This window comes from Pygocentrus nattereri, chromosome 21, assembly GCF_015220715.1.
Source record: "Pygocentrus nattereri isolate fPygNat1 chromosome 21, fPygNat1.pri, whole genome shotgun sequence".
Classification (NCBI taxonomy): domain Eukaryota; kingdom Metazoa; phylum Chordata; class Actinopteri; order Characiformes; family Serrasalmidae; genus Pygocentrus; species Pygocentrus nattereri.
This window is the reverse complement of record NC_051231.1, coordinates 20,187,666-20,213,562: the sequence shown is the minus strand read 5'-3', so window position 1 is coordinate 20,213,562 and position 25,897 is coordinate 20,187,666. Positions and strand designations below refer to the sequence as shown.

The window sequence follows — 25,897 nt, the reverse complement described above, 5'->3', positions numbered from 1 at the left end:
GTGTTAGCAATCTTCTTATAGCCTAGGCCATTTTTGTGGAGAGCAACAATTCTATTTCTCACATCCTCTGAGAGTTCTTTGTCATGCGGTAACATGTTGAATATCCAGTGGCCAGTATGACCGAATTTTACCCAAAACACCAAATTTAACAGCTCTGCTTCCCATTCACACCTGGAACCTTGTAACTCTAACAAGCCACATGACATCAGGGAGGGACAATGACACAATTGGGCACAATTTGGACATGTTCACTGTGAGGTGTATTCACTTGTGTTGCCAGCTATTTAGACATTAATGGCTGTGTGTTGAATTATAAGCTGCTATACAAGCTGTACACTGACTAAGATACATCCAAGTTTCAATTCTATAGCATTGTCCCATGAACAAATATAGTTTTATTTGCAGAAATGTGAGGGGAATGTGTACAGAAATACACAGAGAGAGAGAGAGAGAGAGAGAGAGAGAGAGAGAGAGAGAGGCTAGATATTTTTGGTTGGTGGGTTATTCTAGGCCAAGCAGCTGACACTGAAGTATTTAAACACTCCAGTAGCACTGCTGTCTTTGATTCTCTCATACCAAGCACAACACACACTAACACACCACAACCACATCAGTGTCACTGTAGTACAACAATCCACCACCCAAATAATATCTGCTCTGTGGTGGTCCTGTGGGAGCCCTGAACATAGTCAAAGGAGGCTAAAAATATGCAGAGAAACAGATTGACTACAGTCTATAATTATAGAACTGCTATGGAGCTGATAAAATGGACAATGAGCTGTTATGCTACAGATAAAATGTATTATTAAGCTATTATGCCCTGATTTGCCCAGCAGGTTTTTTCATATGTATCTGATATTCCCTGCCTCACTTATTTTATATCCAGTCAAAACAGCCATTACAAACAACTTATTCATATTCAGGAGATGTTTCTGAGATCCTAAGTCAGCGATGTCCAGTCTTATCCACAGAAGGCCAGTGTAGCTGCAGGTTTTCATTTTCAACAAAGCAGGACTGTGCATGATCATTTGTTTGAAAACTGAGCAATTTCTTAAATAAGTGGAATCAGGTATCTTTTGTGCTTTTACCTGATGCTGAAAAATTAGTAACTTTTTAGCATTTTGGCTAGAAATTAAATAAATAAAGAGTGGAGTCTGACTTTTGCACAGTACGGTTACAGTTTGCACAGTACACAGTTATTAGGGACACTTAATAAGTGGGACCGAAATCATAGTTATTAGAAATAATAATCATGCAAAGCATAACTCAAAGTAACCACTCAACATGAAAAGTATAATAGAAACTTCATGTAGGGACGGAAATCACTGTTATAGTTGCCCTATGGCTAGGGACATGATACATTACCTCCAGGTAAGAATTTCATATAGATTTACTAACTTGCAGTTGCGTCTAAAAGGGGAAGAGGCGAACCTTGTGAGGTACACAAATTGAATTTCTCTGGTCCCATGGTTTGCATTTGAGGTCCAGTCCAATCTCTGGTAATGGGCCTCACATGCTACTAGTACTACGGCCAAACTGGCAGCCTCAATAGGATAGATGGACCAATATGCTAACAGCTCTTTAAAAGGTCAGTTTGATCCTTCATTGTGCTTTAATACACTTCTCATGGCTTATTTAGTATATTAAATCACATGCTATGATGAGACAAGTGACCATTACATCAATTAGTGGAATGACTCTAATGAGGATTTAGGATCAAGACTGACTATGATTTTAGCATCAAGACTGTCTATGAATATTTGCGGCTGTGGTTATGTAAGCATTTTGGCACATAATATACTTTGTAGTTAAGAAATAACTGTATTTGGTTGAGTCCTCATTTATGAAGGATCTTATTCATTCTTTGAGCTTTTATGTTTAGCTGATTAACATTTAAATAACTAGCTTAAGGGCAAGCTTAACACGTGCCCAAAATGTGATGACTTGAGTAAAACCAGTTCACAGTTCATCCAAATTTTCAGTGCATTTGGTCAAAAACTCACCGTTCGCCTAATCCAATTTAAGATCAAATTTGCCTCCCTTAAAATAAAGACACACCTCTCAGGACCAAGGCATTTCATTCGACGTTGCTTGTGACAGCATTGAGTTGTAACCAATCAGGACATTTGTGTTGGTTAGGAAGGGCCAGTATTGGATGTACTTAAATGGTCTGAAAACCCTGCTCTCTCATTCACATGCTCCTCTCCTCAAGGACTCTGTTTATCTTCAGTCTGCACTGTAACTTTCACACAGACAAGAAAAATGCACAGTAAAGATCAAATCAGGTAAGGTTTAGGCTTTCTTTGCCTCTTAGTCTTATAAAAATACTTAAAGGGCTCAAATGTGAATGTGCTTTAATGATGTCAATGTGTAAAATATGACAGTACAGTTTCATGACATTTAAGCTGACTTGGAGTCAGGGATAAAATGTCAGAGTTCATAGATAAAGCTTGTTGAATTGGTTGATGCATTGAGCTACAATGTAATAGACTTTCCTGGCAGCTGTAGATTGAGAGATGAAAGTCTATTACAGGACAGAAATTCTTACAATGGCAGTTTAGTAAAGTGTTCCAAAGAGGGAAAATACAGTATTCAGAATTACACTAAAGAAGGCTCCTAACTGGTTGTTGGCTTAAATGTGTTTAGTTGGTATAGAATCTTTACATTATGTGGAGATTCCTAAAACTTAAAAAAATGTTGTTAACAATTCATTTATAAAGAACCATCCATTGAAATTTTCTTAAAGGCAGTGGTTCTTAAACAAATCTTCATGTACCCTGAATATGACATGTTTTGCTCCATGTCAATTCCCAAAACATAGTTATGGAGAAAAAATGTAGACCATTTGGGGGTCCCTGAGGACCAGAGCCACTACTTTAGGGAACCCAAAGATCTTCTTTTATGGCATTGCTCCAAAGTACCCTTGTTGGCACTTTAATTTTTACAAGTGTAGCTATAATATATTACCACTGATAATCATATAATGTCACATCTTTGGTTTTTAGTTGGCTGGTATTGAAAAAATGCAAAGTTTCAAAATATTCTAAAAGTTCTTTAAAAAAAAGTTCTTAAAATTCTGACATGACATGAAACGGCATTACTCATAGCTGATTATATCATATGCTATTACTGTTATGCAATCGATGTACCAAGTTACACAGTTCTTCAGACTCCATAAAAGGAAAGAACTGAGTGAACCTACAAGTTTAACAGAACTATTTCTTATGACTTACCCCAGTCATGAAGACTACCAGAGGACAGCTGATTGGCTGCTGTCCCAGACACAACACAGACCTAAAGTGGCCATCATTTGTGGTTCAGGCCTGGGCATGCTGGCTGATGCCCTCCAGTGCCAAGACTCCTTTAAATACTCTGATATACCAGGATTTCCACAGAGCACAGGTGAGGCTAGATGCTCAAACTGTGGCCAGATGATAGACTTTAATTTTGAATGTTAAGAATGCTTACAAATACTAAGCAATAATGTTGGTAGTATTAGTGGTGCACAACACTCTGCATAATATGATATCTGATTCATAGTTGCATAACTAGGATCTTTTGGACCTTCAAACAACAATTTGTTTGTTATGTCTCTAATGTATATAATTATAGTATGAAGAATGATTTTAAAACATATAGGAAAATAATACATCTGTATGCGTGTGTGTGTGTGTGTATATGTGTGTGTGTGTGTGTGTGTGTGTGTGTGTGTGTGTGTGTGTGTGTGTGTGTGTGTGTGTGTGTGTGTGTGTGTGTAAACAGTGCAGGGCCATGCTGGGAGACTGGTGTTTGGTGAACTCAGAGGGAAAACCTGTGTGTGTATGCAGGGCCGATTCCACATGTATGAGGGACATTCGCTATGTAAGGTCAGTCCTTTTAGACATACCTGGATGTCCTAAAACAGTTTCTTTCAACTCAAAACCATGGTTTCTGAGTCATAATTCAACATTTCAGGTGTGAATAAAGTCATTCAGAATAGATGTGAAATGTTCCATTCTACAGAGACGAGCTGAGGCACAATTGTTCACAATGATTTTGACATCTGAAGCATTTAATGCCTCTGAAATGTCCGTCATAGTAAAGTGACAAATACATTGTCTGATGTATGAGACATTAATTTATGATAGGTTTGCTACAAGAAATGTATTTTTAAAATACATGCATGGTTAAGAGGTATATGCAGAGCAGTGTAAGGCAAATAGTACTCAAAGAAGACTTATTTTGGATTTAAGACAATTTTCTCAACATTATTGATATAAAAAGATACATATAGTCTCACTGATAATTTTAGATATATAGCAAATGGCTATATTGGAGTTGTAGACATCACAACCATAGGTTCCTATCACAACCACTGCGAAGAAATGTGAGCTGGTAAGTTTCTTTACACATCCTGTCACATCAGAACACTGTGAATGACTGTGTTTTCTTCTCAGTTACGTGATTATGTAGTCTTTTTTAGAAAATTGCTGTTCTTTATTCTGTAAGCATAGTATCTGACCTGGTCAGGAGATGTCTTAAGACTGGAGCATCTGCTTTCTTTCATCAAAATCCATCTTTGGGTCTGTGCATGCATTCCTTCTCGTGATCACATTGAGCTGAATCACATGCCAGATGCCGGCACTCATTTCACTTCATTCAATGCTACAATTGTCCGCTTTACATAACTCGTAGGCTAGTACAGCACTCCATTCATGTTTAAGTGAGTACTGTAGCAGGATTTCATCTGTCTGTGTGTTTCAAGAAGATTTAAATACTTTTACATATTGGTTAACACTTTACTGTAAGTCAAGTTACATGTACATAAAGCTACATGACATTAGCATAAGCATTTAATGACTTCTGCATTTTTGGTATGTCAAAGACATAATGGTGATTATGTTACACAACTGGTTAAGTGAGGCTGGTTAAAAAATAAAGGTGAGTATTTCTGAATACATGCTTTGACACGTTGTGGCCGAGCTGCTGGACCCCAGAGGGTTAATGTAAGGATGTTTCAGGCCATTTTGTGTCATCTTTGGGAATGAGTTAGTTGGAGAGGATTTATCAGGATATCCAGAATGTCCAGTATAGCATTTTGAGAATTGCATGTGAAATTAACACAATTTTAAAGCAAGAGATGAACTATGAAATGGACACAAATGAATAAAAAGTCAGCTGTGTCATTTCATCCCAAAAAGACTTAAGAAAACATGTCAGCAAAACGTATGTTATTTGGCATAGGTGTTATGTCAACTTGACATCGATGTAAAGCCTTTACTGGAATAAGCCTTTATGAATGTTTATGTACGTGTATGTCAGTTGAAAGAATTATGTAATTTACATTTACATTTACAGCATTTAGCAGACACTCTTATCCAGAGCGACGTACAAGAAGTGCTTTGTCAATCTAGAGAAAGTATCTTTGCTAGTTACCAATAGCTTAGAGAAAAAGACAGTCCTGAGCTCAGATACTGCTAGAAACAAAATGTCACTGCAGACACCAAGAGAAAAAGAAACAGAGTCGAACGCAGAACTCTGAGCCATTCAATGCAATACAATAACAATAAGATACAATACAATACAATAAACTACAATACACACAATAAAATAAGTGCAGCTTACAGAAAATGTTATCACATACTGTTCTCTTGTTAGTCTGCCATTTCTCAACGGTGGACACTAGCAAAGAACATGTAATTTGTTACTTCTAACAAATGTATAGTATCTATACATAGAAAACTTATAAAACATATAAAACTTGTTGACTTTTTCCTTTCACATTACTACATTTTACAGTAAAATACCCAGTGCCAAACCATGAGCAAGGGCTTCTTTTTGGGCCATAAACCCCCAAAAGAACAACTAATTTCTGTGTCTTTAGGTTTCTAGTGGTTTAATACCACAAAGCTAATGCTGGTGCCATGGACATTTTGGGCAGTGTAGATTAGCTTGTAAAAAGACATAAATTTACATTTTACCTTGTATGTAGCAGTTTTACAGTTACTCTTCCAGTAAAGACTCCTGCCATAGTGATACCGTTGCTATTTTTTTCCATGAAATTGGTCCCACCCATTGGAAATCAACATGTATTTGGTTGATTCCACTGTCACTTTCGAATTACACCGATGTGCCAAAAGTCATGAGACAGTAACTATTATCATGTAAGGCCCCATCTAGCCAGGTGAAGTGCAACAACTCAATGTGGCATTGATTCCCCAAGCGGATAGAAGACTTATGGCCATACATGCGGAATGTACAAACCATGTCATTCATCAAAACTCTCCAGAATTCCACTTCTGGACAATTTGGGTCCAGTGGCACAGTACATTATCTTGCTGGAAAATCACATCATTGTGGGGGTACATGAAGTCCATGAAGGGCTACAAATGTTCAGCAAGCAGTGAAACTATGTGGTCACCAGTCAATGACGTGTTTAGGCAGGCTAGTGGACCCAACCAATACCATGAGAACACACTTCATACCGGTATGGAACCACCACCTACCTGCACTACCTGTTCGCTAGTTATCAAGCCCAGGTGAGGCACAGTGTCATGGTGTTAACAGAGGCACTGTGCATCCAGTGCATCTTCTGCTCCTGTATCACATGGAAGCTAAAGAAAGCTTCACTGACCTGCAGGATGTACATGTGTGGCCTCTTGCACTGAATGTGGATATGATTTCTGTCAGCCGCTTGTATGTCTGCATGGACAAGTCTAGCCAGACTTCATCACATCAGACATCATTAAGCACCCGTGGGTAGCCACTGTTCTGTCCACTGAGTGATAACGCCCTTTATGGTGTATTCTCAGTACACACATGACACTGTGGATAATTTGAACTTCGATAATTCACCTTGCCTAGCCATGAGCACGCTGGCCAGTGTTCAACCTCACTCACAAGATAGCACTTCAGAACTTGTTCAAGTGTGGGCGTTCCCAAGCTGTCCAGTGAGGTTACGCCACTTCATAATCAATTTACATACTGCTATCCCATGACTTTTAGCATATCAGTGTATGTTGGTAGTTAACCAAGGATGCCTGTAGTCCTGCAAAATCCTTAGTCCTTAAAAATTATTAAGCTTGCTTACCCCTATGTAGTTGCATCTACCTGGATGAAAAAAATAATAAATCCTGATTGGACAATTTTCTGTTGGACACCTTAAAATTTAAACCCTTTTCTTTCCAACTAATACCTAACATTTAAATAAAAGTGCATGCCAGGTACCAATGATAGCCGCAAGAGGCAGCAGTAAGGCAGTGCTCAAGCCCCACCTCCGAGCCTCATCCTCCTCCCACCATCTCTCATGGCTGTCATTCTCCTCCCACCATTTCTCATGACTGTTGTCAGTGCCCAGGAGTCACTACTACAATACTAGCAGAGTTTCACCAGAGGCAAACATAATGTTTCTATTAAATACAAATAAGAAATTACAGACATAAATATTTTACAGAGTAAAGACCTAGAAGACCTAGAAGACCTAGAAGGCCCTGAGGGTACACCTCTATAATTCACTTACTTTTAGCCTTAATACTTAAGCAGGTGCTTTTTGTACTTTTAACTCAAATAAAAATAGAGTACATCCATTTTTACATTAAGGATATTTCTACTTTCACTCATGTATATGGCTTGCATATTTTGTCCAGCACTGAATGAATGAAGAATGAGAGTTGAGACTGTGCCCTGCATCTCTGTCACAGGTCACTTTCCCACTGAGGGTATTCAAGCTTTTAGGTGTGGATACCCTGATTGTAACAAATGCTGCAGGGTCCTTAGCAGACAGCTACAACTGTGGTGACATTATGATCATCAGAGATCACATTAACTTCCCTGGATTTGCTGGGCTGAACCCACTGATTGGCCCCAATGATGAAAAGTGAGTCAACTTATTGTTTTTTTTACCTAACCTTGAAGGAATATCTCACTCAAAAATGCTAACGTGGTTGATGTATGAAAGCTGGTGGCAACTAATTAGCATGATCCCATACACATACTGCCAGTCCTTCCTTGTTAGCAGACTTTAGTTGAAGTATATTTAGTTGAAGTATTTGGTCTTACTTTATTCTGATGATCTACAAATACTCAACTTGTTAACAAACTATCTGGTTTAACGCAAATGATTATAAACAGTGTTAGGTTTAGAGTGACTGTTTTGGATTTAGGTCACGGTTAGGGTTAGATTAGGTGTTAGTTTTAGGGTTGTGGCAATTTTAAGCTAAATTTAATATATACACTGCTCAAAAAAATAAAGGGAACACTCAAATAACACTTCCTAGATCTGAATGAATGAAATATTCTCATTGAATACTTTGTTCTGTACAAAGCTGAAGGTGCTGACAACAAAATCACACAAAAATAATCAATGGAAATCAAATTTATTAACCAATGGAGGCCTGGATTTGGAGTCACACAAAATTAAAGTGGAAAAACACATGACAGGCTGATCCAACTTTGATGCAATGTCCTTAAAATGAGTCAAAATGAGGCTCAGTATTGTGTGTGGCCTCCACGTGCCTGTATGACCTCCCTACAACGCCTGGGCATGCTCCTGATGAGGTGGCGGATGGTCTCCTGAGGGATCTCCTCCCAGACCTGGACTAAAGCATCCGCCAACTCCTGGACAGTCTGTGGTGCAACGTGGCGTTGGTGGATGGAACGAGACATGATGTCCCAGATGAGCTCAATCAGATTCAGGTCTGGGGAATGGGCAGGCCAGTCCATAGCTTCAATGCCTTCATCTTGCAGGAACTGCTGACACACTCCAGCCACATGAGGTCTAGCATTGTTCTGCATTAGGAGGAACCCAGGGCCAACCGCACCAGCATATGGTCTCATAAGGGGTCTGAGGATCTCATCTCAGTACCTAATGGCAGGCTACCTCTGGCGAGCACATGGAGGGCTGTGCGGCCCTCCAAAGAAATGCCACCCCACACCATTACTGACCCACTGCCAAACCTGTCATGCTGAAGGATGTTGCAGGCAGCAGATTGCTCTCCACGGCGTCTCCAGACTCTGTCATGTCTGTCACGTGTTCAGTGTGAACCTGCTTTCATCTGTGAAGAGCACAGGGCGCCAGTGGCGAATTTGCCAATCCTGGTGTTCTCTGGCAAATGCCAAGCATCCTGCACGGTGTTGGGCTGTGAGCATAACCCCCGTCTGTGGATGTCGGGCCCTCATACCATCCTCATGGAGTCGGTTTCTAACCATTTGTGCAGACACATGCACATTTGTGGCCTGCTGGAGGTCATTTTGCAGGGCTCTGGCAGTTCCTCCTTGCACAAAGGCGGAGGTAGCGGTCCTGCTGCTGGGTTGTTGCCCTCCTACGGCCTCCTCCACGTCTCCTGGTGTACTGGCCTGTCTCCTGATAGCGCCTCCAGTCTCTGAACACTACGCTGACAGACACAGCAAACCTTCTTGCCACAGCTCACATTGATGTGCCATCCTGGATGAGCTACACTACCTGAGCCACTTGTGTGGGTTGTAGAGTCCGTCTCACGCAACCACGAGTGTGAAAGCACCACCAACATTCAAAAATGACCAAAACATCAGCCAGAAAGCAGAAAGGTACTGAGAAGTGGTCTGTGGTCCCCACTTGCAGAACCACTCCTTTATTGAGTGTGTCTTGCTAATTAACAATAATTTCCACCTGTTGTCTATTCCATTTGCACAACAGTATGTGAAATTGATTGTCAGTGTTGCTTCCTAAATGGACAGTTTGATTTCACAGAAGTTTGATTTACTTGGAGTTGTGTTGTTTAAGTGTTCCCTTTATTTTTTTGAGCAGTGTATTTACAAGGTGAGCATCTACAAAGAATCTACAATGGCCATCCAAATACAGAGTTAGCAGGTATTTTGTTCCAAATATCCATAAATACGTAACATACTCTTTTACACCCATTATCTCCCAGGTTTGGACCTCGCTTTCCTCCAATGTCTGGAGTTTATGATAAAGACCTCCGAAAACTGGCGTTTGACATCTGTAAGAGCATGGGCGTGTCCCAGTATGTCCAGGAGGGTGTGTACTGTATGGTTGGAGGACCCAACTTTGAGACCATAGCGGAAGCCCGCCTTCTGCACAAACTGGGCGTGGATGCAGTAGGTAAGCATTCTTTACATCTCACATCTTTTAACCAATACTTTTGCTTCCACTACATTTAGTAGAAGTAATAGTAACAGGTGTAATAACATTAGCAGTGCAGTACGAGAATTTTTATTGCCTTTGTGGGAAAGTATTTTTTAAGCACATCATATTGATGTGACATTGAACATTGATGAACAACAAAACACATTAACACTGATGAACAGTAACTCTGTATAATACACTAGCCTGAAGCATACACTGCAATTATTTTTCTTAATTTCTCAGCTGATACAGTCCTAAAGAATCAGTTTATTAACTTATAAATTTGTTAAAACTACTTTCCATCCCTGTCCCTTAGGCATGAGCACAGCACCTGAGGTTGTGGTGGCCAGTCACTGTGGGATGCGTGTCTTCGGCCTTTCACTCATTACTAACAAAGTGGTGAAGAGCTACCAGGACTTTGAAAAGGTCAATCATGAAGCCGTGCTGGAAGTGAGCAAGATGCGCTCAGAGACTCTACAGAAGCTTGTCACTGAGCTGGTTAGCCGCATGGACATCAACAACAACACAGCATGATGAGCATCCCAATCAAATTTAAATCAAAATTAAATCTGCAACAACTGTAGTAATGACAGGTTCCATCAAACCTGCAGCTGCTCCAGTCTACTGTGACTAGAAAAAGCATTTTTTTTTGTTATCACACAGAATATTATGCAGAACTGCATATTTCAATAATATCTTCCTCAATTTTGCTTAATGTATTTTAATGCAATAGCTTTAAACGAAAGTTACAGATGTGACCAACTGGGGACTCATTTTATGCTGACAGTCCTGAACCGTTGATTTTTTAAAAAATATGTTTCAGTTTAATATATAATGTACTTTTCATTCCCATTGTTTTTATTAATTTCGGTGCTGTGAACCATTTTATAGACTTGTATTCAATGTACCTTACAGCTATATATCTATACAGCTATAACAGCAGAAGCACTTTTCTAGAGGCATGTACAGCCTGTTTCTTTTAATCAAAGCTTTTTTGTATGATCTTTGAAATTAATATAATGTCAGGCAGTTTAGTATTTAATGCTATATTTTTGAATGCAGTCTTATGTTTTCTGTGTTTTTTTGCACATCGTCTGTTAAGTAAGAGCTGTCTCTACAACTATTTTATGAGGCCAGAAGGCATATGCTCAATGTAACATGGTGGCTCATTATAAAATGGTTTATTAATAAAACTTTACAGCAAAATGGGTATAAAACTTTAAAATGGTGGTACAATACACCTCGGCTTTGGGATTCAGTCCAACCAAGCATTAGCACCAGATTTACTTGGTTAAATGGATGGTCTCAGCCTTCGACCATTTTTCAGGTGTGCTGCCTTTTATGGGAATCAAAACTTGCGTCCACAAAAGCCCTTTGGTAAGATTGAAGACCCCTGCTCAAAAGTGAAGACATTTTGTATAATATATAATATGACCCATTGGAAATGTTTTGATCAGCCTACCTGCAACGTCCATAGTTTTATACACCATTCAATTTGGTATTTTTATGTTTTTAAATAGTTGGTTGAACAAAAGATGAAGTATGAAAAATTAAGTGATCAAAATTCACTTTGAACAAAAAAAAAAGTTTGGACGAGTTTAAAACACGTGCTCAGGCAAGCTCGAGACCAATGATGGGTTACCGTGCCCGTAGTTTTCTGAACTACAGGTAACGTACACTAGATGGCGTGAGAGTTCCATCGTCGGTTTTCCAGCGCGTTTGGTTGCCATGACAGACGGAACGCATGGAGTGCGGGTCTTCACTCATTCGCAACAGCGAACATAATTTTGTAGGTTAGTTTCTCTGAAACATCAATGTAATGTCGCCATTTTTTAAAAGAAAAGCATTATGAACGACAACGGCACCGGTCAGTAGGCACAGAAGACTATGAGCGAACTTCCAAAACGCTTCGTTTGTGCACTAAGAGAGGATTTTAGGAATGTGGTGAGTTTCCGCCTCTCTCTGGTTCTTTTGCCTTTAAACATTTCACAGCGTTTCGTGTACATGTGAAAATAATAGTTAAACGTTAGACTTATTTAGACATTAGACTTATAATGCGTAACCTGCATGTATGCCAAGCAGCCGATAGTAAATTGGCTGTGCACCTTACTCAAAAGCGAGCAATGGCGGTGTTGCCATTCAAAAAACCTCTCAGAACAAAGTTGAATCTTCACAAATCTTTAATACCAAAAAAGGGGGTTTTAAATATGGACCCTTCAGTATTAAAAGGTGCCTTCACAGATAAGTTACCCTGTCGTCGCCACTAACATTATGGTGGCTTTTGAAATGTGCGTTGATAACAATCAGGATGGTCTTTTTTCTCTTTGGGCCAGAGAACATGACTTCAGTACCTTCCAAGAACAGTGTGAATGGCAGATTCGTCAGGCCACTGCACACAGCTTTAGCCCTGAAAGGTCGGCGGCGGCTTTGGATGTTGCTAATAGTCTAGAATCGAGGATTTGTTAGATACAGCGATGAACTGTTTACTGACACGTTTTTGGAAATGATTCCCGAGCCCTTGTGGTTACATTCACTGCAGAAGCGTGTCTGGGTGATTTCAAGTTCACTGGCTATCAGTACTGATTTTCAGCCATGCTCTTTATATGCAGAGATTTCTCTGGATTATCTGAAACTTTTAACCTTATTATGACTGTAGGTGGTGAAATCCCTAAGTTCCGTGTAATTGTGTGTTGAGAAATGTTCTTAAACTGTTGATCTATTCACTTACGCAGCTTTTCACAGGGTGGTGGACCTCGAATTAGTTTATATTTACAAAAGTCAATAAGGTTGTGAGGTAAGATATTAAATATCTCTGTGCTGTTTTCCGTTAAACACCTAAAAAAGACAGTTTACAAATCATTGCTTTCTGTTTTTTATTTGCATTTTACCTACTGTCCCAACATGTTAGGGTTTGTACAGTTGCATTCATATTATCATTATTATATATATATATATATATATATATATATATATATATATATATATATATATATATATATATAAACTTTTTCTTCATCTTTCAAGGATTACAGCAAGTGGGAGCGGAGCAACAGAACTAATGCCTCAAAAACAACTAAACCGAAGCCAGTACACTGGAGTTCATTGCATCCTGATCATAAAGGGGCCAAAGCATCACATGGGCCAAACACAGCAAGTGACAGGGAAACTAACGGATCTCCTAATGCAATAAAACAGACCCAGCCTGAAAAATCTGGTGGGGTCTCATGATTAAATGATCAGTCATACAAAATGTAACATGTCCAGGTTTTGACATTTTTATGTTTTGGTATATACTATCAATATATTAATATACAATTTTCTATTTTCATTTGAGCAGAGAGGCTTGCTTTTTAAAGAGCCCAAACCTTACTCACTTTTAATGTATCATTCACTCCCCAGTCCATACAATCTATATAGATCATTCTATCGAATCAGTTCAAAGTAAGAGTTGAAAACACATTTTGGACTTTTAACTGGTTTAGACTTTAGATTAAAACCCTTTTGCTTTGAATGATCCTTATTTATTGATAATAATTACATATTAAACATTCCACTTTCACTAAAAACATCATCATAATGCTATCAAAACTTTACCTCTTGTTATGGTTGTGATCATTTTAGCTAATCTAAAAAGCGTGAGTAAAACACACAGCAGGGGTGTGGCTAAAATAAAGCTCTGCCTATAAACTAAAACTCTGTGTTTCAGTACAGACATGAAAACATTAGACAGGCATTTTTTTGAATACGGTTTTTCTATTTTAAAAATGTAATGATTTACTGTAAAAAGCAATTTAACTAGTTTTTTAACTGAAGAAATTATATTAATTGTAAGAATTATTCAATCAAAATACTGAGGTTGAATGAAACTAGTTAATTTACTTGTTACCTCATGAAGTCATTTTTTAGGTTGAACTGATGAGCGATTTTTCACAGTGTAGATGTAAATCTTTTTTTATTTTATAAGAAATACAAATGATATTATGAAAAAATATTGCAGTTAATAAAACATAAAAATAAAATGCAAAAATTAGGTATTTTCTTCACAAGTAAAAATTTAAGAGTTTGGGACACCCATGACCCTGAGGGAGAAGTGGCTTAGAAAATGTGTGCGTGTGTGTGTGAGTTTGGGACAGCCATTGCCCTATATGTATTTAGCGTATTACCATCTAAATTAATGTCTTGGGTTTAAATAGATGGTACCATAATACTTATCTGAATCTAAGTCTGAATATTTAATATTTTGCTTACTCAGTGAGACAACATACAGGGCAGCCAATCAAAATGGACATAATTTACATATCTGAAAGGCATATTTTCAGTCTGTTTAAAAATATATAAATTATGACATTCATTTGGTACATAAAACTACACAAAATTTAGGACTGGGCTCTGTAAAATGTTTTCTCTCACTTCTAGTTTCAGTATTGACTTTCTGCTCTCTGTACAGAAAGTTCTCGAGGAAACACTGAGGATTCATCTGCAGCATCTGCTAGACTCTCTAGATTCTCTGCAGCATCCTCTAGACTCTCTAGAAGAATAAAATCTGACAGTGGGGAGCAAGATTCAGCTCAGATAAACACTAATGTTAAAAAAATGCAGGTGAGTCAAGCTCAAGAAGAGCTAACATATGAAATTAGTTTATGTTTTGTTCTATTGTCATGATTTTTAACAGGCTTTGACTGCAAATTGCCATTTAGATACTGATGAAGCTACAGAGAGGGTCTATTGAAGATCTGGAAAAGCACTGCAAAGTGCTTCAGGAAATGAACCAGCAGGTGGCCAGAAACATTGAGGACACAGACAGACGTGCTGTCTCGATTGCAAGGGAATTCCTCATCCAGCACGAGAAGCTAGGGGTGAGCCATCAGTTGATTTGTACAGAAGAAGAGTGTTTACTTAAATTAATGCTGTTTATATAACTGATAAACACATGGCAATCCTTAAGACAATAAGCTGATAGCATGTGACAGAAGTGAACATACATAAGATTATGACGTTGTCTAAGTGGTAGCTGTACACTTACTTAGTTTATGAGTTTATGCTGTGAAACAACCATGTTTAAATCCTGGTTATTGCATACATTTTGAACATATTACTTTGTGCATTTATAACTAGAGTTAAATGTGATTGTTTTAAGAATTCATTAACTGCCTTCAATCGATGGAACAACTGGCAGATCAGCCAGGCCAAAGCTGAGCTGAAAGATGCAGTGGAGGAGGGAGAGAATCATCTCTGTGGTTAGTTGAGTCACATTTAATTGCAAACGCTTTACAACTGCACAATATTAAATATTAAAGGACAAAAACTATGCAAGCTTTGCTCATTATAAATAACAAATTATTTTGATTACACTAACAAATTCAAATAACAAATTATTTTGATTACACTAATGCAAGTCTAGCCTTCCGCCCGATGACTGCTGGGATAGGCTCCAGCTCCCCCCCGCGACCCTGACGGAGAAGCAGCTTAGAAAATGGATGGATGGATGGATGGATAATGCAAGTCTAAGTGTACATTTATATACAGTCCTGCTCACCATTATTGGCACCCCTTCATTTTTTAGCATAACCTCTACAATATCTTCAGAAATAAATGTAAATGTACCAAATTTATATTATCAGGATTTTTTAATTGGAGGTTCAAAGTAATATAATGAAGAACATTGTTTTTCGGCTTACATGCTGTCATTTTAAAGAAGAATCTGGTATTTTCTCCCACTCTTCCTTTGCAGTTTGTTCAAGCTCTTGAATGTTTGCAGGGTTCTTTTTCCCAATGGCAGATTTCAGCTCACCCCACAGATTTTCAATGGGATTGAGATCAGGACTCATTGCTGGCCAAAACAATCCATTTCTTCCTTTTCAACCATACCTGTGTGCTTTTGGATGTGTGCTTTGGGTCTTTGTCTTGCTGGAAGACCCATGATCTTCAACTCAAATGAAGTTTTCTTGCACTGGGTAGGACATTTTGCTGTAAAATCACTTGGTGATTCTCCGATTTCATGATTCCTGTGATACAGACAAGGCCCCCAGTACCAGACGCTGCAAAACAGCCCCACAGCATTATGGATCCTCCACCATGCTTAACTGTAGGTAGGGTGTTCTTTTCCTTATACACTTCATTGCGCCGTCTGTAAACAAACTGTTGGTGTGCATTACCAAAAAGCTCTATTTTTGTTTCATCGGTCCACAGAACATTTTCCCAGAAGGATTGTGGTTTGTCCAGGTACTCTTTGGCAAAGCTGAGTCGTTCCTTTTTATGTCTTTTCTTCAGCAATGGTGTCTTTCTTGGCCTTCACCCATAAAGCTCTGCTTAGTTTAGTGTGCGCTGTATGGTACTTGTTGAAACCATGACCCCAGACTGTTCCAGGTTGGCCTTCAGGTCTTTGGATGTTTGACGTGGTGTTTTTTCCACCATTCGCACCAACCAGACATCTCTCATCAATTTTCCTCTTCACTTCACGTCCAGGTAGGTTCTTGACTGTTCCATGCTTGGCAAACTTCTTAATAACATTGCGCACCGTTGAAACCGTTGAGATCTTGTGTTTGCTAATAGTCGTACTTCTGATGTCCTCAGACAGCTCCTTTGTCTTCACCATTGTGACAAAGGAACAGGGAATAACAATTGGCTTTTTAAAACACTCAAGTCATCATTCATTGGGTAATTAATGTCATATGGGCACTGACAATTTATCACAGGCGATTCTCATTTGTGATTTAGCACAGTTGAGTCCAAATGTGTTTCCATACTGATTTACTGTAAAGGGTGCCAATACCAGTGTCACAGCAAGCTTTAGGTTTTTCTATTTTTTCTCTCCTGTTGTTTTTAGTTTTAAATGTTGTTTATCATTTGCTCTTTTGTATCAAACAGAAGTTCTCTATAGAAAAAAGCTGTTACACTTGATAATTTTTTTTCCAGGAGATATTCCACATTATGTACTTAAACATCATGGGTGCCAATAATGGTGAGCAGGACTGTATATAGAACCATAGATGCTCCACTAAGGTCAAATGGGTCTTATCTGTGATGAAAAAAGAGATCTAGATACCAGTTCTTGATAAAACAGTAATTAAAGAACTCTTTTAAAAAATAGTTCTGTATAGTTCCATTATTGTTATGAGTCAAAGAAACCTTTTTAGTGCTATATAGAAGAATGGAGGACTGCGTTCAGAAACCAGAAAATTACTGCATTTTCCTACCAAACTTCCTCCTCTCCTCCGTGACCCAGAAACTGCTTTTGTAATGCAATTATGGCGGCTGTCCAAATACCATAGGAGACAGGAGAAGCCTTTTCAAACACCTGCCTAAGAGGCTTCAAACAGAGAAGACAAAAGGGTATGCTTCCCAGGAATTATTTTTTTAGACTGTAAAGTACATGCACACCCAGAGAGGACAGACAAATAGGGAACAATCCAATTATACTTTAAATTCTGTGTTTTCTTTGTGTTTATATATCCCCTGTGTTGTATATGTTGTATATGGACTAAAAGGAAAAAAAACTGGAGTAGAAAACAACACAACTGTAAATTGGCTGGATCTGAGTAGCAGCTGGAATTAGATACAGGAGTATTAGAGGTGTACTTTCAAGCAAACATTTCAAAAGGCTCAGTTTATCAATAATCAACATCAAATATGATGATGGTAAAACTGAGTAGCTGTGTCACTTTCTGCTTATTCTCTCTATTCCTCCTGCTCCTTTCCTCGCATCAGTCCTTCCATGTTCTTTTGGGGTAGGAGAGAAGCAGTAGGAAGGGAGGTGACAAGGCAGCCTTGGGTCTACCAGGCTGGGAGGGTGCTTTGGAGAATGCTAACTGCCAATTCTCTTAGTTTAGCTAACAGATGCCTGTGATGGTTAGCATCACTCAATGATATCGCCAACTCTTATGGTTTTGCCATTTAGGAGCCCCATCATATTCATACCTTAAAATATCTCCTCTTCCATTTATAACTACAAATATGGAATCGTCTAAATGGTTAGAATCTGCACTTCTGGACCACATTGTTTCAATGGACTGCAAGGAAGGAGGAATTGACATAAAATTAAAGTAATGATGAGCATAAAACTTCTACAGCACTCCATCATGTGGCTCAGATGTCTTTTTGGGAGCTGAATTGAAATAAGTGGGCTTGCTGGATGCTCTACAGGACTTGACTCAAGACTAGTATGTCTGCACAGTACATGTAATGTCAAATGTAAATAAGTACATTTTCCAACACTCAGGTCTTCAAGCACAATTAAAGGCAGTGAAGGCCAATCTGGTTAATGCCCAATCAGAGCTTCACACCCTGAAGACCTATAAAGACAAAGAGTATCCAGTGAAAGCCCTGCAGATTGCTGAAATGAAGAGAGATCTGGATAAGCTCAAGGAAGCACTGCAGGTACAGCCAGAGTTGGACATTATTATATAGACATGTTTCACTACATGGCCTTTTGGAGATGTAAGTAATGACAGAGGATGGAACGATTCATGATGTAGTGAAATCCTCCTTTTATTAACAATGCTCTTGATACACATTTTCATTTGCTATGGAATGTTTTGAATAATTTATGGGATCTGCACCACAGATCAAGTGGATTTTCATTTTTGGCAGACTCTGTTAGAGTGTTTTGAAAACCCGTCTCGGAAGCTTCTGCCCCATTGGCATTTTTCCTTCCCTTTTTTTTTAGGATGAATACGAGGATGTGAAGCTCCTATTTCAGAAAGAGATGGTTCGTCTAGAGAGACATCTCCATCAGAAACAACAGGAAGTGCTGTTAGCCACTGCCAAAGTATCAGACTACAAATAGTTTTAAAAATTCTGTGTATTCTGTCCATTAGTCAATTAAATTGTAAGACAGTTACATTTTGTGGTTTGTTTTACAGAAAAAAGTGTCTCACATCCCTCCAGTTGTAAAACAGATGGCTCTACACAACCACACGATGAAAAAAGAGATTGACATGCACAAAAAGGTGATCTGTTTATTTCACACATAAATACAGAATTGGCAGACATTGAGAATTAGTGCTGGGTATTGGTGTCATTTTTAATATTAGTAACATTTATAGTTACTTTAGTGTTTAGTAATTAAAACAGTTATTTTCTGACTGCAACAGATACCGAGTACAGCTACCAATAGTATGTTTCTTCTGTGGAAATGTGTTTCTGTCTAATTCATTTCCACAATATTGTATAAGATTTTGGTGTACTATTAAAAGAAGCAGAACAATACAGTCCAATCAGAACAAGGTATGTCACATTTTCAAGGCATTCTTTTAAGATAGAGTACCAACACTGAGAAAGCATGGGTTCATTAGTATTCTTAGTGCTTTAAATATCATCTGATGCTGTGATGTACAGTGCTGTGAAAATATTGTTTATTTAATTTGCAGTCAATACAGCCATTAAGTACAATTTATTTTTCAGCGCGAAAAAAACAAATCTTATATGTAAAAGAAAAATTCAGATAAGCTTCAGCAATTAAATGCAACCCCAATTCCAATGAAGTTGGGACATTGTGTGAAACATAAATAAAAAAAGAATACGATGATTTGCAAATCCTTTTCAACCTATATTCAATTGAATACACTACAAAGACAATATATTTAATGTTCAAACGGATAAACTCTATCGTTTTTTGCAAATATTCACTCATTTTGAATTTGTTGCCTGCAACACTTTCCAAAGAAGTTGGGACAGGGGCAACAAAGGACTGGGAAAGCTGAGGAATGCTCAAAAAAATGTTTGGAACATTCCACAGGTGGACAGGTTCATTGGAAACAGGTTCACCACTTTGTGAACAACTGCATGAGCATGTATGCGCATGAGAAAGAAATGTGCATGGTAGCTAAGGTGTGTTTGGGTAGTTACTTTTGTGAATGTTAGTGTCCCTTTGGGAACAGCTTTTTTAGAAGGACACAGCTGTAACTCATTGGTTTTAGAGATTGGGAGGATAGATGGGTGGCAGTAAAGTGCACAAAAGTTAAAGGGTGGACAAAGTAAAGATTAATAGATTTGTTATTATACTTACCAGCGCAACACACACTAACATGCCACCATCACATCTGCATCACTGCAGTGCTGAGATCCACCACCCAAATAATACCTGCTTTGTGGGGGTGCTGATCATTGAAGAACAGGGTAAATGGGGGTATGTAACTGTAGATCTACAAAGTGCACCTATATGGTAAGGGGTGCTGATAAAATGGACTGTGACTGGAGAAACAAGGAGGTAGTTTAATGTTATGGCTTATCATTGTACGTTTCCTGCTTTTTTCTAACACTGAAAATGGATAATTTGTATTTAAAGGCCATTCTGACTGAAACTTGTTTGAAAGGGTGCTCTTTGCACAGTATTATATTTGTATAACGTGATAAATTCTATCAGAACTATTTTTTCACAGTATCCAGTATATATGAGTCTGTTTCTCCTTCTAGGAAATAATGCAACTGGAAGACAAGAACAGAAAACTACTAAAGAGTATTCGGGAACTGCAGCTGTCAAGGCCAAACATCAGCAGGGAGGTCTTTCGGGACGTTTTCCCAAAGTCAGATAAGTCAGTACAACTTGTGAAGGATGCTTTATTTATGTGGTGGACTGCTGCTCGAACCCACATCCACAGAAATGTTCTGGAAAATGATTTCAGTTTTATGTTGAATCATGACCAGTTCTTAGTTTAGATGCTAAGAAAATGTTCCCAGACAGTAGAATGACAGATAAAGCCAGCCAGTTAAAAGGAAGTCCTTTAAGTCTCTGATATTCATATTATTATTATTAGGTTGGCTTAATCCTGCTTGTATGAACTGATGCATATTTGAAACACTCAGTGCAATCCAATCCCTTAAGAGCCTTCTTCAGGGCTGCTTACAAACACACTGACAGCGCACACCCAAAGACAAATTGGAACCATTAACTGCAGCATTCATAGAATATCCACTTTACAGGCAAGGATCCATGATGATTAATCCAGACATGAAAATTGCACTAATTCATACACAAAAAAGACAAATTAAACATCACAGAGGGATATTCAACTTGCTGAGCACATTTAACGTAGTCCCTGCACCTTTGCTAGGTTGCTACATGTAAGATAAACCAAGGCAAAACCCTAGGAAGGGAATCCACCTAGTACTTGGAGAGGAAAATTAATGGACTATCGTAAGGCGTGTAATATTACAGCTTTGGAAAAGGCTCCATCTTAAAGATAAATGAAGAGCAGCAGCACATTCATGGAATCCCAGTTGGCCATTAAAGGTTAATAAGGGTTTCACGTTTCCCAACAGCTTGTTCCAAAACACTCTGACATTTTCCTCTCCATGACAATCTCTCATCTCCAAAGAATCAGTAACACTTTAATGCTGGACACTGCAGTTGACAAAGGCTTACATAACCCCTTATGCGACCCATTACACCAAGATGTATTTATGTCAGCCCTTGAATTTGCAGTTCTTTTCCATTGAAAAAGACATTTGTTTGTCTTTTCTCACATAATGTCATACTTAGTTTCTACAAACAGTTTTTATGATGGAGATTTCCATTTCTTCAAGGATAATGGCAACCAGATTTGGGATTTCCTGATTCACTCGTGACAAAGGCTTAAGTTCAGTGTGTGCAGATGGCCTGAGCCCCAGCAGAGACTGTTTGCCTGTTTCCTGTGTTAAACAAAACCGTCCTGGGCCATAATGGCCATGTTTAAGGGCAGATGTTCCATAAAGAGTCCCTGTTTGCATCCTGATTTACAGACTTCATAACCACAGCTGCTGGGACTATCTGCACATCACCACAGAATAGTGTTTCTGTGTGTGTTCTCTGTTGCACCCTTGGGGCCCTTTTGGGGAGATACTTTGCTTATTCAATTCTAGATAGTTTGTTCCCTTTTGCGTGATAAGATGCAGACTCTCTTACTCGCAGGGGAGATGTCAGATGGTTTATTCTGTCATAGTGGATTACTAATTGTGCTTCTCCACATTAATTTATAGTCAGTGTGCAGTAGTCTATGTATGGGAAAATGTGTCTTACATACAAGAACCTTTGTTTAGACCATTAATATTTGAGACCATTTTATATGCCAATGGGCAGGTGCTTTAATAAATGGTTGAACAGGTGTTTCGATTCAGCAGTTTTTCTGTTCTTTTCAAAGCACAGGGAAACTGTCCTTAGTGGTAATTGACTGTATGCTACAGATACCCCAGGTAAAGATCAGATTAGTAAGCAATCAATTAGTTGCACTTTAAGGTGACTAATAGGCTATGTTCACATTAAAAGCCTTAGTGCACATTTCATATTTTTGCTCAGATCAGATTTTTCTGCCTTGATGGCTTGAATCATCCGGCATGCACACATCCTAATCAATAGCATCACGTGAATAATTCATGTTCATCACGAACAACAAATGAACAAACTAGCAGCACAAGATCATTTACTCTGAACAGCTCTCAGCTGTTCGTAATTATGGGAGAAGGCAGAAAAGGCCAGCTGCTTTAATGCTTCTGCAACATTTCCTAACAGAAACTTGAAGCTGCTGCAGCAATGCTGCCAACTTGGGATGATGACAGTATTAACTAACCCATTAACCCATCTGACGGGTCTCATTAAGTTTGCTCGGTCACAAATCAGGTATATGTACCACATATAAACATTGCTCAGAACTTATATAACAGATCAGATTTTTGTGTTCATACAGCTATGAAAACATCAGATCTGTGTCACTTAAGGGCACAAAATAGATTTTTGCCATTTCAACCTGGTAATGTGAACATAGCGATAGATATTCAATGCTTGCACTTAGCAAGGATTACTAAAGGGGATGGCAGAGTGTCCCTGGCTGTACAAACATGGTGTAAATCCTTCAGTATTAAAACTTCGCTCAAAAAAGTTGCTCTTTGCCTTGCTTTTCATCATTCTAAAGCAGCAAAATACAGTTGTGCATATCTGAATGAAAGCAGGAAACTCCAAAGCATGTGAGCAGTTTTTGAATGCCACTTTCACAGCATTATTATCTTGTCCTTTCTGATCTTATGTAAAGGTTGTTATGCTTAAGCGAACATTACCAAGTCCACAACAAACTTTGCATAGTGTTGATTTACTTTCCACTTTTGCGGAACAATATAATCACAGACCAATCATTAAGGTAGTGTATTATGCTATAATAAAAAAAATAATCATGGGCAACAGGTTTTGTGAGGCTCCCATATTATATTTGAGAAGTATTAGGCAAGCTGTATGTAGCAACATAAGCTTATATTTTTACTGTATGTACATCATAAAATGAAGGCAGTAGTTTGACATAAGATAAATTCTAATGGTGATGATTACCCAGAAAGCAGTTTTGTTGTGACAACATTGTGACAACCTATTGTTTTGGTGACCATAACGTTGAAATCTAATTCCTCAGAACGTTGTGACATTGTTATCTCACAACATTACCAGTACGCTGTCACAACCTCTTAGAATTATCATAAGTCCCATTTTGTTGCGCATGGAACGTCATGGAATTTTGTTTGCCTATAGGTAGTCATAACACCATAAGGCAACATTACTTAGTAATGACGTTGTGACAACCTTGTTTGGACAACGTAAACAGCACCACCTTTTGACAACGTTGTAGCAACATTGTAAAAAAGCAGACAACATTGTGTGCTTGCTGGGTCCCCTTGCTGTTTATCAGAGATAGTGCTTCTTTATATGTCTGTGCAGGGCCCTGTTAAGTAGCCTGTTAGGCCCTTTGCAAGATTTCAGAAGATTTAAACACTAAATGTCTGTCATATTATTGCTTATAAGAGCTTGTTTGATTTTTATTGCAGGTGCACCCCAAATATGGATTTTCACCTCAGTATACAAAAAGAAGAACGGCTGCCTATATGACTGTCAAAGGGGGCAACCAGATTCAACCTTATGCTGATTTAGTTTTACAGTTACATTTTGTGATGGCAGTAATCTTACTAGAAGAAGCACAGCAAACCACTGCACTATACAACACAAGTAATTCAGTTTTTTTTAGTAAGTTTGCATTTTCCTTGTTGCTTTCTCCTCATTATGTCTGTGGAATAGGCTCAGTTTTACGCTGTATCACAACTGTCGGAAAATGTAATAAATCTTGTATGACATTTAATCAGATGCTGTGAAGTCTGACGTTCCTTTTGGTTTATGTGTGCATAAAAATGCACAGCGCACTTTGTTGTGAGCTTGTTTTGACCTGTTGGACATTCCAACCCAGTGCAAGCATACGGTTCAATGTCAATGCAGTGTAAAATTTTGAGTGTCTATTCCAACATAAATAATGGAACTAAGCTAACTTTATTGTTTAAACACAATAAAGAAATATGTATCTGCAGTTGTGACTGGCATGTGTCTTTTTTCTGAATTGATACAAACACTTTCATTTTATAGTAAATTTGTTTTGGCTAGTTTATGTTTATAAACAGAGATCTATAGATGGAATACAGTAAAAGGAAAACTCATTTGTGAACCTTAAAGCAAGTTTTTATTAAACTTTAACTTGTAACCAAGTTGAATTAAGCTAATTAATCTTTTAGTACTATTAATTTTGATACTTAAGTACATTTGAAGGCAAATACTTTTGTATGTTTAGTCTGAATCTAATTCTGTGCACAATGTAAATTAATTAATGAAGAAAAGTACTGATCCAATCCCTAGAATGTAAAACAAAACCTAAAGGGAGTTCCCAGTTTATCCACAGTATTTGCGTATATGTTTAATTAACGATTCTCCAAACTTTTCTTTATCCCTAGCTGTGATCATTTGTTTGTCCTGTGAACACAGCAATTCTAACCCCTCTTGTAAATTTCTGTAAACCCTGCACATGCAGTTTTGGGACATTGCTGTAATTGACTTAAGTGTGGGAACAAGCCTGGCTCTGTAAACAGTTAGGGCCTTCATCACCCCTATGCATGGCCGACTGCTTTGATTACTTCTGTTGTTTCAGTTGGAAAAGATTCAGCTGAGCCTCAGAGAATACGGTTTCCTGGTAAGGCCTGCTGGAACTGGACCTCACCAAGAGAGATGTCCTCACTGTCCCTTCATGCATTGAAAAAAGAAACTGTTGAAATTGCTTCCTTCTTTGGAGAAGCATAAAAGTTCATCAGACTGTTTTTCTTGAATGGTTTGGTGACTGATGCTCTATCTGGCATTACTTCACAGCAGCAGTGTCAGGAAGGCAAGGTTTGGGTTGAGTACTTGAAACATCAAAGAAGGTGACTAATAGAGAGAGGCTGATAAGGTTTGTAGGGCTTGGAGCAAAGTGGGGGGACTGAAGCTTAACATAATGTGGGGGGATCAAACTGTCCTGAACTCTCAGAGTTCCTCTACACCACACAGAGTCAATGACCTAGCACAATGTGAATGAAAAAATAAAAAGCTCTCAGAGGACCTATGAGACTTGCAACAAGGGGATCTGAAAGCATATCTGTCTGAGTTTATGAATCAAGTGAGTAATATAAACACAAAGGCCCATTTCACTAATGTGCTACAGCTTAGGAGCCCACTTGTGTTTTGGCTTCAGCGTTAGGATGTAGTGTTGGGTTATATTAATAAAATTCAATATCACAATATTTTATGAACATATCCTGATATCAGATTATAAAACTGCATTAATATAGTTAATGATTGTTTATTTTAAACTAGCAAACATTTTATATATCAAATTAAATTAGAGGACTGGCTAGTGTAGAGCATATCAGTTAAGATATTTGACCTGCATTAATATGAGTGCTAACCAATTTATAATCCAGATGTTTATTCTAGTCTTCCAACTATCCATGCCAGTTCAGGAGGCTGGTAGGCATTTACAACAGGTCTAT

At 38.3% G+C, this 25,897-nt stretch overlaps 2 protein-coding genes across 2 annotated transcripts; both read left to right on the top strand.

The window, feature by feature from the left end:
* Positions 1 to 2,202: 2,202 nt before the first annotated feature.
* pnp4a (purine nucleoside phosphorylase 4a) lies at positions 2,203 to 11,327 on the top strand. The gene is made up of 6 exons (XM_017682916.2): positions 2,203 to 2,285; positions 3,239 to 3,402; positions 3,763 to 3,866; positions 7,680 to 7,855; positions 9,888 to 10,078; positions 10,419 to 11,327. The coding sequence occupies exons 1-6, from the start codon at positions 2,263 to 2,265 to the stop codon at positions 10,634 to 10,636; spliced, it is 876 nt and encodes a 291-aa protein (XP_017538405.1). The 5' UTR covers positions 2,203 to 2,262; the 3' UTR covers positions 10,637 to 11,327.
* Positions 11,328 to 11,745: 418 nt separating this feature from the next.
* Positions 11,746 to 24,192, top strand: c21h20orf96 (chromosome 21 C20orf96 homolog). The gene is made up of 10 exons (XM_017682915.1): positions 11,746 to 12,046; positions 13,127 to 13,316; positions 14,550 to 14,701; positions 14,800 to 14,958; positions 15,240 to 15,339; positions 18,321 to 18,478; positions 18,768 to 18,869; positions 18,964 to 19,050; positions 20,516 to 20,634; positions 23,882 to 24,192. The coding sequence occupies exons 1-10, from the start codon at positions 11,990 to 11,992 to the stop codon at positions 23,940 to 23,942; spliced, it is 1,185 nt and encodes a 394-aa protein (XP_017538404.1). The 5' UTR covers positions 11,746 to 11,989; the 3' UTR covers positions 23,943 to 24,192.
* Positions 24,193 to 25,897: the final 1,705 nt, after the last annotated feature.

What these genes read in the sequence shown, in the direction of transcription:
- pnp4a (XM_017682916.2), top strand. Translation starts at nt 2,263, where the DNA reads ATGCACAGTAAAGATCAAATCAG. An exon ending in CACAGTAAAGATCAAATCAG is followed by an intron (nt 2,286 to 3,238) that starts GTAAGGTTTAGG and finishes GACTTACCCCAG; the next exon opens with TCATGAAGACTACCAGAGGA. An exon ending in ACTGGGCGTGGATGCAGTAG is followed by an intron (nt 10,079 to 10,418) that starts GTAAGCATTCTT and finishes CCTGTCCCTTAG; the next exon opens with GCATGAGCACAGCACCTGAG.
- c21h20orf96 (XM_017682915.1), top strand. Translation starts at nt 11,990, where the DNA reads ATGAGCGAACTTCCAAAACGCTTCGTTTGTGCACTAAGAGAGGATTTT. An exon ending in GACCCAGCCTGAAAAATCTG is followed by an intron (nt 13,317 to 14,549) that starts GTGGGGTCTCAT and finishes CTCTCTGTACAG; the next exon opens with AAAGTTCTCGAGGAAACACT. An exon ending in GTTTTCCCAAAGTCAGATAA is followed by an intron (nt 20,635 to 23,881) that starts GTCAGTACAACT and finishes TTTTTATTGCAG; the next exon opens with GTGCACCCCAAATATGGATT.